Raw genomic sequence first — 17,008 nt, 5'->3', positions numbered from 1 at the left:
CCGCAGTTTCCAGGTGACATAATCACCAACACTCAGCGCGTGCACAGCTCTGTACGAGCCTCATGCTGGTTAATGCAGGGTTGAGTAATATCAAAGTTAAAGGGACAGTCCACCCCCCAAAATCAAAAATAGGCCTACATATTGTAAGGGACTGGGTGAGGTGGTGTTAACTGTATAGATTCTGTCACCGTTAAAAATGTGTAATGTTCAGCTACAGTAAAATGGTCTGTAAAAGTAGTCACTGAGTTTCCTGTACTGTCAGGGTGCTTTCAGACCTAGAGTTCGCTTGCTTTGGTCCGAATCAGGGACTAACTTTGTGTCAAAGCTGCATAACTGCCTAGAGCTGGTTCATGTTCTCACAGCAGCATTTACAAGCGGACCAGATAAAATGCCTTGTGTGAGAATTCTGCTCTTGATTGGTCAGAATTTCCGTGCAGGAAAAATGCTGGAAGTAAAGAAAATGTCTAAGAAGAGTACACTTGCAAGATAAATGCAACACTTTCTAATGTTACAGTAAATGGACAACTATGTGGGTTGATTTTTTTGCTGTTGATACTGGTGTACTATATTGCATTGGATGTGCTGAATGTGCATATTAAGGCAGTGCAGGAGCAGGTGCCCATTAAAAATCCTCCAGGACTGTAACATGTTTAACCCAAACAATGTGTAATGTGAACACTTTCTCACCACAAACAAACCACACCAGAGTTCGATTGTAACCAGGCAGAGACGACCTATTCAAGAAGGTCTTGTGCTGTTGTTTTGGTGCGCACCCGATTGCGATTGCTCATTGCTGTGTTCACACCTGCCCAAACAAACTGCACTTAGGGGGCATTTGAACTTGAGTTCAATTGAACCAAACAGGGCAGGTGTGAAAGCACCCTCAGTGAACGAGTTACTCCCAGAGAAGTTGTGTGTTTCCAGATGCTGTGAAGCCTGTCAATCATTACTAGCACCTATGACAGTGATCTGTGTGTGAGATACCCACCTGTGATTGGCAGAGGCTTGAGGAGGAGGGTAATTGTTATTCCTGCTAGTTCGTGTGTGCGTAAGCCGATGAGCGGGAGTTCTTGAAGTAGCTGCAAATGCAGAGAAACCTTGTAAAGCAGACAGGTTTGTTGTTTTGGCGTTGGCTACAGCCCACCCACAATAGCCTGTGTTAAAGTTAAGGAATAAAACGCCAGCAAAACAAGTTCATGCCTCGTAGCCTCATTGTTAAGGGACGTTATAATATTTTCCCTCTTACCTGTAGCATTAATTATCAGTCTAGATTGTTTAGATGTGAGTTGCCCAGTGTTGGAGATATCAGCCACAGAGATGTATCCCTTATATTGAATATAATGGAACTAGATGGCGCTCTGCTTGAGGTGCTCAAAGCGCCAAAAACTAAACAGCAATGTCTCTTCACAGAAATCATGGCCCGGCTGCTCAAGATAATCCACAGACCTTGTTGTGAGCAGTTTCATGTAGGAACTATTTTCTTTCTACCAAACTACACCCACCAACTTGTGCAATAGGAAGCTGTTGATGGATAAAAGGCTTGTCCTATTGACAGCGTGAGACATAAACATTAATGGTGTCCGCTGAGCTGAAACATTAGCTCGCTCAGAGGTGCTAGGCGAGCTAGCTGTAGATGCACGCGTCCTTCTGCTGAATGATTTGGTTGGTGGGTGTAGTTCGGTAGAAAGAAATAGTTCCTACATGCTCACAACAAGGCCTGTGGATTATCTTTAGCAACCAGGTCATGATGTCTGGAGAGAGACATTGCTGTTGAGTTTTCCAAGAGAAGGCATACATCTCTACGGCCAATATCTTCAACACTTGGCAACTCACACATAAACAATCTAGAGAGATAAATAGCTCTACAAGTAAGAGGAAAAATATGTATTTTTGATTTGAGGGTGAACTGTCCCTTTAACAAAGATACTCATAGAGTGAATGAGGACAGGAAATACCATGCTGTATTAACACAAAAGCATGTAGTCATTGCAGCAAAAACAGATATATTAGTACACAATGAACCTTTTTGACATCTTTGTATTACCACCGTTCACCAAATAAGTAATGTATAGTTTTTTTTTTTATTTCTGATGGGTGTATAAAGTTAAAATCTTTTAGTCAAATTCGAAAAATCAGTCTCAGATGTGAGAGGACCTCCATAAAAAACTTGGAAGAAATATATCTTCTAGTAAAATATAAATTAAACTGTAAAGTATTCTTGGAATAATAAATGCAGATTTACTATAGAATGGAAATTTCCATATACATTGGAAGATGCCTGTCGTTTTCAGATCAGTGGATTTATTCTTCCTTATTCCTTTTAGCAAATTTTTAGCATTGATATTTAGATATTTACTGCTGTAAAAAGTAATATATCACGTCATGTGCGAAGCAATAAATAAATAAATAATGGATGATCGAGAAAGATTTTTTTCAACAGCTTGTCATCTTTTATTGAGCAACCAAAAGGGCAGTTAAATTATTGACCATAGCTACAATTTTTGGATGCTCACCATCCCATAAACTGACTTCCAGCAGCTCTTTCCATTTTATGATGCATGTAACAACAGTCACGTTGCTAACCTTCCCCTAAATGCTGCAATCTAATTTGAGAACAGAGCCGCACATACATCCAGAATCCCCATAATTTAATGTCTATATAAAGCTAAACACGCTGCGCTCGCATGCAACAGGAAACAATCAAACAACAGAGATGTTTCTCAAGACAAACTTTTCATGCCTTCCTCGTGACCTTTTGGAATATTCAGCAAGTGAGAAAAAAAAAATGTGTACACCCTGTGGACTGTGACACCACTGCCCTGCTTTAATCTGTCCGCTGGCATGAAACAGATAAATTCTGGATGTGGGGAGCTTTGTTTCCCCAAGATTAACAGTTGCTGATTTATGATGCTTGAGACACATTCTGTTTGGACATTTTTGCTCCAACAAATATGTTCACTCATCTTTACACGTCCTGAGATAACTCCTCCAGCCTTGTAAAAAAGTTTGAGCAAGAGCGGAAGTTTTGCAGGCAAAGTAAAAGCCAGGGCGAGCTGCAGAGGTTAGTACTTGCATGTTGAGGCAGATGCCAGCAGAGCGGCCGTGACTGCAGGAGAACACAGAGCTGCTGAGAGAAGGAAGGGAAAGATACACCGCCTGGTCTCTGTTCATCACTCCACTCCTTCTCCTCAAACATGCCGTCCGCTTCCAAACAATCTCATCTCTCCATCTATCATTCATTTCTGTTTTCAGCAGGTTATCTTAGAGGCAGCCAGAGAGAGGGCCCGTCACTATGGTAACCTCTCCAGCTCCTGGATGGAGCCCAGGGGTTGTAAAAGTGAAGAGCAAAAGGCCGTTACGAGCAGGGTCTGTTCCTTTCCAAGTCCAAGATTTAATGGAGGGGGTCACTGGGGGAGAGACAGTTGTCCAAGCCAACATTTTGACTCAGCTACATCAAGATTATTTTAAAGGGATGGACCCACCAGTCTATCCCATTAAATTTGGATTAAAATGGACTTTAACGCGGCTTCCAAAAGAGAAAGAGGAAAACACAAGTTGAGTGGGAGAAGAGGAATATGTAAGAGAGCCGGGCGAGATGAGGAGGGAGTGTAAAGCGGGTCAGAGACAGCAACAACAGACTGAAAGGAAACAAGAGGAAGCAGCCAAGACCGTGCATGTTGTTTTATCAAGTTCATTTTGTCGCCTGGTTCTTTCCCCCCTACTCCAAAATACACTATTACATCACACCGAGCATGGGAAAACTTCCCCAAACCAACACACAGTCCCAGAGTGTCTTGCTTATCTCTTTTATTGCTGACTGCAGGGATATTCATCATTAGCGGAGCATCACTCCAACACAACACAACAACACATTCTCAGTGTCTCATGACAGGAAAACATAAGCATGCAGTGAGCATATAGAGTGGATCTTGAATGCAATACTTTATCTTTTGACAAAAACCTTATTGAGTCCATGTAAAAGCTTCGCTCAAAAGGTCAGGATTGCTGACAATACAGTAGCCTTATGGTATGGTTATTAAAGTTGACAAGATACATGTTTACTTCAACAATAGTAAATAAATAAGCTCAACATGAAACAAGACCTCAAAACCAAACTATCATTTCACGCTCTCTTCAATTGTCTTTGTGCAACGGATGAAAGCAAAGTCATGTCTTGAAAATCTTTGAAGCCATTTTGACGACCACGGTTGATGGAAATAAAGAGCGAATACAGTGAGAAACCAAAATAAAAACACACTTTTATGGCAACCACAGACATGTTTTTATTCACATGAATGTATCTTTCACAGAGACAAAACTGGGGGAAATAAACAACTTCAAGGTTTCGTTGGTTTTCTACAAGCAACTTGTGCTGTCTACCACTGGCACCATCTCTTCTATTTCATGGTCTTCTACCTCCAAAATTAAAGCTGCCCAAAAATTTCGGCATGTTACAATTAGATAAATCAAACAAACAAACAAAGCTGTGCGGCTAAAGCAGAATGAAAACAAGAAAGAGCAAAGTAAAGGAAGGCAGCGCTCACAGCCGGGAGACATAGTATGGACTGAATCATGGAGAGTGACAGGAAACCAAATTAATCACAACCAAGAGTAGCTGTGCTCAGCTAAATCTACTTTCCACTGCCGTCCACCGTGACAAGAAATGACGAGAAAAGGAGCACAGTACTGGTTGTTTGAGGTGGGATTTAGGGGTTTTACAAACCCTCATGGGGGTTTCGGGGTTAGCCAAGCGGCTTAACTCCAAATAACTCCACTATTTTCCAAAGTTGATGTAAACAAGCGTGTGTGCTGATGAAGTGGCAGGGTGATGGTCTGCATAAGCAGCGTCCTCCCTGGATAGACAATAATCCCACTGTGTATTCTGCGGTGGGCCAGGTCCTTCTGGTGATGAAAACACCAGAAAGACCACAGTTGATTTTTTAGAGTATCATGGTCTTTTCAAGTTCTCTGTGAACATTTCCATATTGCGACATACGGTTGGCAACGGAGTGAGGAGTTTGCAAGGGAAAACAAAAAACTGAAAAATGCTTCTTCCCTGTTTTTCGACAGTGACCTTTAGTACTTGTTAAAAAAACTCTCTCTGACTTAAGTGCTCGTCAGAATGTGTGCATTTGTCGACTTCTGATGTTCCGTTGAGACTCGTCAGGCCATGCTGCGGAGCAGAGTTCAGGGCTGTGTCGAACAGGACGGGGCTCTCAGGTGGCCACAGAGGTGACAATCTGGACCACCTCGCCGTTCTCTCCCTGGATGGCGCCCTGGATGGCCTCTTTCACCTCTATGTCCGCCTGCAAGGCCGGGGCCAGCTCAGCAGCCTGGAACACATGAAAGAAAGGAGAGCGAAGAGGTGATAATTGGGAAGACTGTGTGATCTGATGAAGCATCCTCTTGAGCTAATCAGTGTAATTATGAAAAGGCTTTAACACAAGCGTGTTTCCTGTGAACTAACAGATGGAGACCAAACCATACCGTAGCCTTTGCCCCTGTGTCATTGTGGGAGACAACCACACTGGATCGACAATAGAAGGAGCAGAGGAATGACAGGAGAGATTAGAGACGAGATATATCAGGGAGAAGAAAGAAGAAGACAGTTGGTGGAGGGACCGAGAAAAGAGGCAGAGTGACAGGTGGAGAGAGACTTGACAAGTGATGAGCTATTTGTATTTTAATGCTCTCTGTCTCTGTGCTCGGTGTCAAACAGAGCGAGGTATTGTGCGGGTAAAAACCCCTCAAAAAGATGAGAGGTTCATGACTCAGTCCTGGATGATGACCATGAAGAGTGACTCACTCCTTCCTCGAATGCACGCCAAAGGTTCCCTCAAACACACCTGCAGCATTTAATCCTCCCTCCAGCCCAGCATGCTGTCACTAGACAACAGTATTGAATGGAGCACAGCTGCACCACAGCAGCACACACAATACGACAACACATGAGGCCAACACGCTGTAACCACTGGCAGTAAAGAGGCCAAGCAAAACTCATATGGATCCATGTTTTTCACTCAGCTTTTGAAACGTTGGACATGTTGAACTGTCACAGTATGGGCCTTGTTCTCCATTTGGAAGTACTCATGGATAATGGATCCGTTGCTTTTTGAATTTTGTGCATCAGAAACTGTTCTGGCATTTTTTGCAACCAGGCTGTTGGTGCTCTGTAGTCCCAACTTTATACCCGAGCTGTTGCATCAAAATTCACCCACAGTTTATGCCCATTGGAATGCAAAATACCACTGTACGTTGCCCCCTACTTCATCTAGTTTAGGTAATGGAAACTATTAAATAAAGAGAGAGGAAAAATGCAGAGATAAATAAATACAAAAGCCTAAGTAATTTTTCAAGAACTTGTATAAATGCTCCCATATGTCTGGAAACAGATGAGAGCAATCCTCTTGATTCAACACTTTTCAGAAAAGGAGAAAAAGAACAGAGCTAACCTTCCTCTGAACTTTGAACTGAAAGCCAGCAATGTTTACACTCTGGGACATCAAAAACCCAACTGTGATAATAACCCACCTTGTACCGGACAGGCCAAGCCAAGTGTCTGTACTCACACGTCAGCTGCTTCACTCAGTGGTTCGTTTGCAATGTGTTTACAATTTCAGTTTTTATTTGTAATTGGTCGGTGCCATTCCACGTGTTCATCATCTTGTCTTTTAATTGTATGCGTTACATATTTTGTCCTGTGATCGACTATGGCTTGGATAGATCCAGTTTTAGTTTAAGTTAAGTTGGCATGTTTAAAAAATGGAAAATTAAAAGATAAGTCTACTTGAACATACTGGGTGTTTCCTAGCACCAATTTATTTTCTTGGCACTGACATTACTTTGGGACTGACGTCTAATGAAAATCTGCTTTTGACAAGTTTAAATATTGTTTGATCAATAAACACCACATTGCTAACAAGTGGTTTCACTCTGTCCTTGAGCATGTCCCCGTGCCCCGACTGAACCCAAACCCCACCGAACAGAACGATGATGACTGATCAGACCTCTGCCTACTTTGTTGATTTCTGTCAAGATCTGTGTACAATCAAACATTAGGAAAAAATGAGCCTGTTTTAGACCTAAAAAAACCCATTCAAACGAATCAGTTGAGTAAACAAACAGTTTGATTGCTCGCTGCGCCAAGAGACATGGAGCACAGACCTTGGAATACAGTGTACAGGGTAACAATCATTTTGTATGCTCGCTGGAGTCCATCAGTTTGTGTATGATACACACCCAAAACAATTAATCAGTATACAATGCTTTAATCACCTCTATGCTTACAGGGGCAAGGAACCAATTACCTAGACGACAGCAGACAACGAAAGGACAACAAGACGGGGTCATCTGAGGGCAAAGTTTAAAAGATGACATGCCATGCAAAATGTACTTCTTGTTGGCTTTTAAACATAATAATGTGTGCCAAGTGTGTCAAAGTGTGAGGAAAGACCATCCTCTCTCATTTTTGTCCTAGTCCATCTATCAGAAAAAGTGTAAGAATGAGATCAGATGGGTGATATGACGTCATAATCTTGCACAGACCTACTTCCACCTTCTCCAGCTAGGTGACCTGCTGATCTACCTTGCTGTCCGTGATTGTGAATTCCTTGATTTCGCAAATCTAGTCGATCTAGGAGATGTACCACGTGGTGTAATCCTTGCATTATGGGTATTTAAGATGGCGACTTCATTGTAAATGATTAGCAGTCTGAGGAAGAGCATCATGCTCGAAACATCACGCAAAATAAAAAATTGCATACGGGAGCTCTTTTGGTGTGCGGATCGCTTTTTTCTTTTTTCATGCTTTTGATACTTTGTGATCCAGCACCCAACCCAGTGGGCTTCGGGGATGTGCGTGTCCTATTTTTTTTATCATACTTTCGCAAATCTAGTAACACAGCTGGAGCAAAGCACACTACTTGTTGTGTTGCTGGCTGCAAGGACCAACAGAAAAGCTTTCAAGTGCTCCCAATGATTAACATCTTAAGTTTTTTTAGGATTCTTGACTAAAATATCCCCACAACAACTGGAAAACTCTTTTTTTAGTATACAGCAGGATTCAATTCAAACCTAAAGCTCAGGGTGATTCGTTACTGGCTGTCTGTGATCAGACTTCAAACTAAGCAGCTGTAATTTTTGCCATTTTACGTTGTTTAACTGTTTATTTTGCAGGCTTGCCTATTGCAGTTAACGTTAGCATGTTGCGTGGCTAATGTGGCTAGCTCGGACTGTAGGCCCACAGGCTGGAGAAATGTTGAGGTACATAGAAAGAGACTGTGTGAGTGCTAAGCCTCATTTGAAGCCAGTTAAATAACGACAGTAGTCAGTTGGAGTGGATGTCATGTTGCTTTTTGTGAAACTGTACTGTAACATGAGCTCAACTGACTTTCATGTTAGCTCAGCAGACTTCGTTGTTAAGTGAAGGCCTCTTGTTGTGCGAGAGCCTTGCCGGTCTGTGTTTGTATAGCTGCTGTATTGTGTGTGAGTAGATTTATTTGATATATTGCAATGAAGGTGCAGATGACCAAAAAAAAAGGTCAAACTGTACTGAATTTCAGAAACTTGATTAACTTACTTGGCAACGTTGCGTAGCTTTGATTAATGTTAGCTGGACTGTGTAAAGTTACGCCCGAGCCAATGCTATGATTCACAGATACATTAGCGTTAATATTAGCATTAGTGACACACTGCAGCAGCTCCAGAGTAACATTTATATTGGAATACTATCAGCAGCCATAGGTCTCACCTGTCACAGCCATGTCGTCTCTTTATGCAACTTGTACTGAATTTATGACTTTTTATGATACAGCACAAGTTACACTCCGAGCCATGTGTTCTGTGTACACCATATCGTCCTCCATACTTAATTAAACTGATCTGTTATGTTTAAGTGTGTAGCTTTTGCTGTAAACTAAAACTTTTCCTCGTCATATTGCTATCACCTTGGTATTTTATCTCACCTTTAACAAGGAAATCCCAAAACCTGGTGCGTGACTGTCTGCAGGGAGAGTCACATTAGGATAGGACTGGTATTTTAGACAGCCATAAATCATTTGAAGTTCTCTCTGTTTATACTATAACAAGACAACAAAGGCTCCCATCAGGACTCGAGGGTACCCATTTTAATATGAGACTTGAGGGAAAGAAGCACTGAGGAGAAAATGTGATATTCAACATATTTGGGGAAAACAAAAAGCAGAGAGAACAATGGAAAAGTGCGGTTATTTTATATGCCTCGCAGAATTAAACTGACCACTTCAAAGGCCACTGTGCCATGTGCCTGTGCACCATCCTGATCCCACATGTGGCTGTTGCTCAAAACGCTCGATCATCAAGGGATTTTCAGCATATCTACAAATTACTACTCTACTCCTTGTCGCACTCCATCCACTTCACTTTATTGTGTTAAATTACTGTTTGTCCAAACACCCGTCATAATGACTGAAAGCTGAGTGCATTTTATCTGAGCAAAATTATGACAACAAGGGGAAAGCAGATCCATTGTACCTGCAAGTAGTTAAGCTAAATTGCAGAAATTGCACTCATATTTCCATTTCGACATTACAGTCATTATGAAAGAAATATTACAGGATATATCTTGCCTCATTATGAAGCTGATCAAACCATTATAGCACAAAAGAAGGCAGGTGTCAGCCCGAACAACCAGAAACTCTGGCTGCTACTAAGCTCCTAATTTCTCAAAAGAAAAAAAGGGAGACAGGTATGGACTCCTAAAAATGGGCAAATATATAATGAAGGACATAAAGGATGCTGTTTTAATTTTAGGGTTGATGAATCTAAATTATTCAGTACAAAGACAGTAAAAACTATTGGCCACTCCTTTAAAAGAGTCTATTTTTCAGCTTTGGAGAGAAAGTATTCTTCTCTTTATCACCAATTCTACGTCATGATTGATGGAACTCTGACTTTTTTTTAAGATTAAATTGTTAACACATTTTCATAAAATACTCTGCAGCACTTTTCTTAAGCACAAAAAAGTGCTTTTAAGGCTTTGACACAAGCACAAAGATCCACTGTTCCAATTGGAGGGCTGTGTAGTGTTGAAAACTGGGCGACAGGCACTGGGAGGTGACTGGCCATCGAAGCATTTCCAACACTGGGATGGGCACGATATTCTCCTAGTTGAGTCATCAGTACAAACAGTTAGTAACTGTGATGAACAGTTTACGGTTCACTTAAATAAGACACAAGACTGTGCAAGTGACTTTGAGCAAAATATGAGTTCCAGCGGACACGGCAGTGAGACAGATTTACCAAGTATGAAATCAGTTTCCTGTGTCCCTGCTGGCAGGCTGATATTAAAAGCTGAACTTTGAAGGACAGTTTTTGTAAACTGAATTAAATCCAGTGTCTGAAATTAACCTTTGACTCACCGACCAAGGGGACCGGTTGATGGAAGAATCCACCGGCCAACCATATTTTTACTGGCAGAGATAATAAATTACCTTTTTGTGTCACAATACATTTGTTTCAGTGCATGTCATTGAGATAATAAGGTATTATGTTGAATAAACACTTTGAGAAGAGGTCTGAGCAAAATCTATGTATTGAACAAGTCATCATCACAGCCTCTGCATGTGAATAAGTTCCCTCTGGTAAGTGATGCAGTGTTTATGTCTATATTGTGAAAGGTGAGAACACAAATAGTGAAGCAAATGCACTGCCATTGACATTGTAGGAGGCAATGAAGAGTTTGCCCTCTTGGTTAAGAACTACAGGGCCTCCGTGTCATTTTTATACCTTCACAAGTATGGGCACAATGCTAGCTAGCAGCAGACTGGTGACAAAAGATAGTTCATTGAATCAGCTGATGTCCCGGATGGTTAACAGTGCCAAAAAACTAGGAGCGCTAAAGATGATCAGTTTTGTGGCACCATTCAGTAGTGTTTGTGTGAGATAGCACAGCACAGCACAGGAGCAGCAGAGCAGTGCACCCCTAAATGACACCAAAACGACCCTAGACAAATCCATTTTGAATTTGTGTAAATGGTTTATGATTTGAGGTGGCCAAGCTGAGTTGTGCGCCGCTTGATTGAAAACCCTCAGTGTCATGAGTACAGACATGAGGACGTTGCAGCATATCAGATGAGCAAAGCCCATGACTTATTGTCCACGTCAACACTAAAGGCAACAATGACTAGACTGTGTTGAAAGCGCAACTTTCAAGCCAAGACCAGAAGTGCTCTCCCAAAGCCTCTAAGTGGTGTGAGAAGTGGTTCAACTTGGAAAACTGCAACTAAGGACAGAGGTCTATTAATCTTGCATACTGTGTTTAGCATACATGTTTGGGGATAAAACTAATGTGCTCATGGTGGTTGTTACATGTACAAGTTTGTGTTCAAACTGCAACTTAGCTCTATGAGCAAGTAAACATTTATTATTGTTAAAGGTTAAGGAAAAGGACATTATTATAACTTGAAATTAGGATCAAAATGTAGTTATGCGAGTCTGCCTGGCATCTTCACCACAGACAGCTCGTATGTACTGTGTATTTAACGTTACAGAGTAGGGGAGGATATAGGAATTTATTGTGGATCCCGATAAAAAAAACACGTGAATTTCCATTATTGGAAGAATCATGAATATTGTGTCTAGCAGCAGCCAAAGAGACAAACAATATAAGAAACTCTGCATAAACAGGCAACATATGCACCAACCTCAAAAATCGCAAAAGATGTTAATTAACCATTGGCATTTTTCATGTCAAAAGATATGACGCCCTTTCATACGGTTGAAAAGTCGGGCTTTTTCAGATTATTTTTCACCAAAAAGGACGTTCACTCAAAAAAGACGTGTCCTATCTATAATGCATAGAGATATTTTTCTTAACAAAATGTGAGGTATAGTGATTCCAGTATGTTTTTGTGCCATTTTATGAGTTTTTATCATAGTGTCAGGGTAATATCATAAATCGCAATTATTTTGGCCGGGATAATCGTAACATGAAATATTCATATCCTCCCATGCTTATTCCAACTAACAAGAAGGTGAATAGTGAGGAACGAAGCTAAAATACAACTGATGGGTGATAACATAACCCTATTCATGAGTTTACTGTTACAAGTAAAGTTTTAGATCCAAATTTACATCACAAAAAGACACTCCTCCAACTTCCTAGCACCTGTTCTGGTTAGGATCAAAATAACTGACAGTATATTTCAGTTTATTTCTTTATCTGGGACTTGTATCTCCTGGCAGAGCACTGAGCACACAGCACATATTAATGGCATCACTGAAGGACTGATTCCTGATCTACAGTATGTACTTCAGATTGAGGGAAAGAGGTGGAGAGCAGTTATTTATTATGGATTGCTTAAAAAACAAACACATCTATAGTGAGACTGATTTACATCAGTACCAGGGCCTGTTTTACCTCAGACCATAAATGCATACTTTAGCACTTGGAATGCTCCCCAGTTACAAACAATCTGTGTCTGTGTACACATGTACTTGAGCCTGGAAGAGTTTGTGTTTTTGCGTGTGTGCATGTTGTTTTACCTGTACGGCAGCTGTGTGATCTGCGACGGGCGCTAGTTGGACGTACTGCACTTGGATGTCAGGGGGGAGGGGGGAGCCCTCTACTGCTGTGGCCCCGCCATCAGCTGATGCCACCGCGATGAGCTGAGCCCCACGTAGCACCTAGGACAGACAAGGTTGGAGAGGACACAGGAAAACTCAACCACACCTGACACTTTAAATCCATTCTCAAAAATGTCATCACCCCATCAGTCCGCTCTCATTTCCACATAAAAGTGTAACAGATCCTGATGAAACTCCCTCGTCAGCGTCATCCAGCTGAGTTTACAAAGTAACAATCAAGCTGGCTCTGCAATGATCTACAGTGCGCAGCACTGGAAACAAGAAACAAATAAAAACAAACAGCAGAGAGCCTCATTTATGTCCTATCTGATGTGTTTATGTTCTCTTATTGATTACAGCCATCAGTGTGTACAAGCTCAGTGTCACACAAACACACCAAGTAACTCTGCAGCAAGGAAAGAGTCATGCGGCGGTATCTGAGTGACGTAAATAAACATTTCAGTCCTGCTGTTCTCACTGCTTCTCATCCCGTCCTCTGTTTATACATTGAGTTGGAGAGGAACTTTATGGTCCATTCAATTCAATTATATTTTTACAAGTTGTGCTTTCCTAGGCTCCATAACATGATATGCTAGTTAGGATTCATTTTTATTTGGCTTCATTTAATTTAAGTCATATTTAGACAAAGAAATAAAAGATATTGGCAGAGAATGGAGAGTTAGACGTCGCAGGGGGATCCTAATCTCCCACAGCGTTGAAAGTCAGCCAGGCGACATTAGAGCTCTGTGGCTTTGACGCACTAATTACAGAGCAGCGCCGTGCAGCTGGAGTGTTGTTGGGTATTCCTATAGTTTGTTGAGGCTATTCCTATAGATAGACTGTTACCACAAACACAGAGGAAAGCATATGTGTGTGTGTGACCTCGTACAAGTGTACACACACACACACATGCTTTGGGATTAGCAGAGCACTGCTGTTAATTTGGATAGCATAACTCCCATGTGACAACAGACGTACAAATTAACATACAATCATTCTGTCAACACAGACGCAGAAAAAGACGAATGGAGGGAAACGTTCACTCAGTTTTGTGCTTGTTCATTTTAATCAAACAGAGGTCAGAGACCACATTACTACCCTCCAGTGTGGCCCACAGCTTTCCATAAAGAAGTTTCTCAGAAATAAAAGGCATTCCTACATGAACTAACAGCATGGTCTCATTTATAATTTTCCCAGTTTCGTGGCCTCGGACTGAACACAGGCCTCTTTCAGTGTCTCCTGTCTGGCAGGTTTCATATGTATGTTGTCCTTGTGTGCTTTCTCTGCGATGTTATGTGAGGTCTCTGTCTCCAGTTCAGTCCTCTCCCAGCTGCACTTGGTACTGGGACATGCTCAACAGACATTAAAAATTTAAGGGAGAATATGCAAGCCTGCAGAAAAACCAAAACCTCACAAACCTCAATTACAGATGATGTTTGTTGCCCCCCAACCCTTCCAATCCAAGAGTCCCACACTGCATCCCAACCCCCGGGTCCAACCTTTGCTTTGAAGTTTGAAGTAGTGACGGGCCCCAAAGGTTCAGTTAAACCCCCCCTCAACCCGCCGACTTGCCTTGTCATCTAAGCGACTTTGCCAGTTTCACCACAAAATCTGCCGCCTCATCACCATAATGCGCCAGGCCCGGCCAGCCCGATGGAAGCTATTAGTGTAAGAAGTCTGCCTGACTCACCCGATCAGACAACCAGGGCACTTCAAGTACAGACACGGACTGAGGCTGGGTGAGCAAGACTCTTAATATAGCAAAAGACTGTTAGAACTGGGTCAAATGAATCACTGTATGTGAGGACCCATAAAACATTCTTGATCAATTAGAGCATTAGCCTGGAGGGTTGGTGTAAACAGTAATCAGACAGTTAAAGAAATAGTTCAATATGTTGGGAAATGGGCTTATCCGCTTTCTTGCAGAGAATTAGAGGAGAAGATTGATACCAGTCTTCTGTCTGTGCATTAAATACCAAGCTGGAACCAGCAGCAGTTTGAGCCGGTTTCTGACACGATTTTTGAGCCGTTGGACTCAATTTGGAGTCCAACAGAATTTCAGCTTCATCGGGCGTCACTTGCCATGTCGAGCACTGGGACCGATCACAACCTGATCAACTGCTCCCAACGGGCAGTCGGATGTTCGGATGAATTTTTGATGTCAGAACTTTTGGTCTGAAGCAGAGCCACAAGTCAGTTCCCCAAGGTCAGTGCTTTTTCCCCCTTACTCCATAAATTGTGCAGTGCATACCCAGCTAGTCTGCTGGTGCCTCCAAGAAAGAGTTGGAACCAAAACTAACACTGACCAGATTTTGAAGAAATTGACTTTTAGCTGTTTTTGGGACTTCTGTCTCTACATTATTGCAAACTGTACCTCCGCTAGCAGACTAACTTCGACCTGCCTGCAGCTTTCAGATGAATCTTTACTGACAACTGTCAATAGAAGAACAGTCCACAGGGGCCGGCAGACCATTATATTGTCTATTTTACATGCACAGTATAAGCACTCAGGTCATAGCTTGATGATCAGACCACACAGTGTGAGTATATAAATCATCATATTTAGCTTTAAATCGTGGACAATTTACTCTCACAGCTGGAGGGAGAATTAAACAGCAACATTTCTAAAACATGCTCAGATTGTTCAATGTATGTCCAGCTTTAGCTTAGCTTCGTATAAAGACTGGGAGCAGGCTGAAACAGCTTTCTTGGCTCTGTATGAGCTGTCTGTCTGTTGGCACCAGTGAATGAGCGCATTTCCAAAAATGTCAAACTATTCCCGTAAGTTGTATATACACACTATAGGTCCCATTGAGACTAAATCCATGAAAAATAATGCTCAATCAGTCATCTCATTGAGAACAGTGGGAACCCAAATGTATAGCCAGCTGTTCTTCATGGCAGATATGTATAGATATCCATCCTTATCCCCACACTTCATCAATCTGTTCTCTTATTGAGAATCAAATGCAGCTCCCGCCAAGTGCTCATCTGTCTGCAGTTTTATGTATGTGAGCGTACATGTGTGTTTGTGTGTATGTGCATGTGTGATCATGTGTCCTGTACTCTAAGTGTATAATTACCAGAGTTCAAGAGATTCTGTGTTTGATACTTGAGATGGTAAACGCTTGTCTCATTCAATTAGATTCTCAACCTCCATTTGAGAGCAGTTTGCATTCTCAGCTGTGAGGAGCAGCACACAGAGGCTCACAAAAGCATTTACAGAGTTGGAACGGTGTGTGAGATCTCTGCAGCGATTACACAGGAACTTCTCGGGTCCACATCCTGTCCCACGACTCGCCTTGTCAGTGCAACTCCTCTCCACTGTTTGGGTGTAATCCTGTCACGCTTGGCTTTAAAGTATGACTCAGTCGAAAACAATCAAGCTAAATCTACGCTCAGGCGATGTACATCCACTTCATGGAAGATGCCAGGAAAGTGTATTTAGAAGGCGAGTTTCAGTCTCGTAATATTTTTCCCCTATAGGCATAAATAATTGATTTGTTGACGCTAATTAGCACAAGGTTGGAAGTTCATACAAAACAGTACCGAGCACCATTACATGGTCCTGTGAGCGCTGATGATAATTACTCCTCATTCAGCTAATAAGACATAATCATCATTAAGCTGTTTGGCAATGATGCAAAAAAAACAAAAATAATCACAAATTTATATCAAGGAAAGGTTTTATGAGGTAGAAAGTTATTCTGCTTTCACAACAAATCAAGATTGTTAGCATAAACTAATGCATTACACAACAAGGTGAGAAATGTTTGAGGGGGCTTTCTTGGAGCAGACGAGTCCCCCGATGCTGAGAAAACTTTACAGTCTTGATTGATTGCCTAACTACCTCAGTTTTCAACTAAAAGCTGGGATGACTCACTTAAAATGCAGTCCAATATATTAGATTTGACGTAGTGGGCTCAATTTGTCAGGAACAGGGGCCATCAGCAGATCTTAAGTGTATTAGTTGATGTTGACCTCAAAGTTTTAAGGATTGGGACCCTTAAATAATCAGCACCGGCTGGCTGGCCACCCCTGTGCTGAAAGTCCGAAGAGCAGAACAGACAAGCAGGATTAAAAGACTAAGATACTGAAGCACAATACTGGAGAGACGAGCGATGAACAATCACGAACATCTTAAATTCTCCTCAGGCTTTGCTAGCTGCCATGGCCTTGAGAAAAAAGAGGAAAGAGAAAAATAAATCTTTTGCTGATGCTGTAATGCTTTCAGTAATGGATCCAGGACACTAAGGAAACAGCAATGAGAGAGAGCAAAGACTCAAAAATGAACAACAACAGCAGCTTAATGCAAAAAACATTCATGATTCCAACACTGAAAGACAATAACCAACTGGATAAACAAGGCTTTGTTACCCAGCCCTCATATGTGCTTGTCTGAGGA

The 17,008-nt window shown here is 41.7% G+C and overlaps 1 protein-coding gene across 1 annotated transcript in view; it reads right to left on the bottom strand.

The window, feature by feature from the left end:
• Nucleotides 1–4,258: 4,258 nt before the first annotated feature.
• Nucleotides 4,259–17,008, bottom strand: part of banp (BTG3 associated nuclear protein) — a 49,724-nt gene continuing 36,974 nt past the window's right edge. The window contains exons 12-13 of the mRNA XM_050073193.1: nt 12,523–12,663; nt 4,259–5,333 (exon numbers count right to left, since the gene is read on the bottom strand). Of these exons, the coding sequence (XP_049929150.1) occupies nt 5,217–5,333; nt 12,523–12,663 (258 nt within the window). The 3' untranslated portion in view covers nt 4,259–5,216. The remainder of the gene's footprint in view (nt 5,334–12,522; nt 12,664–17,008) is intronic.

The sequence above is a fragment of the Epinephelus moara genome, chromosome 20, assembly GCF_006386435.1.
Source record: "Epinephelus moara isolate mb chromosome 20, YSFRI_EMoa_1.0, whole genome shotgun sequence".
NCBI lineage: Eukaryota > Metazoa > Chordata > Actinopteri > Perciformes > Serranidae > Epinephelus > Epinephelus moara.
This window is presented reverse-complemented; position numbering and strand designations above follow the sequence as displayed.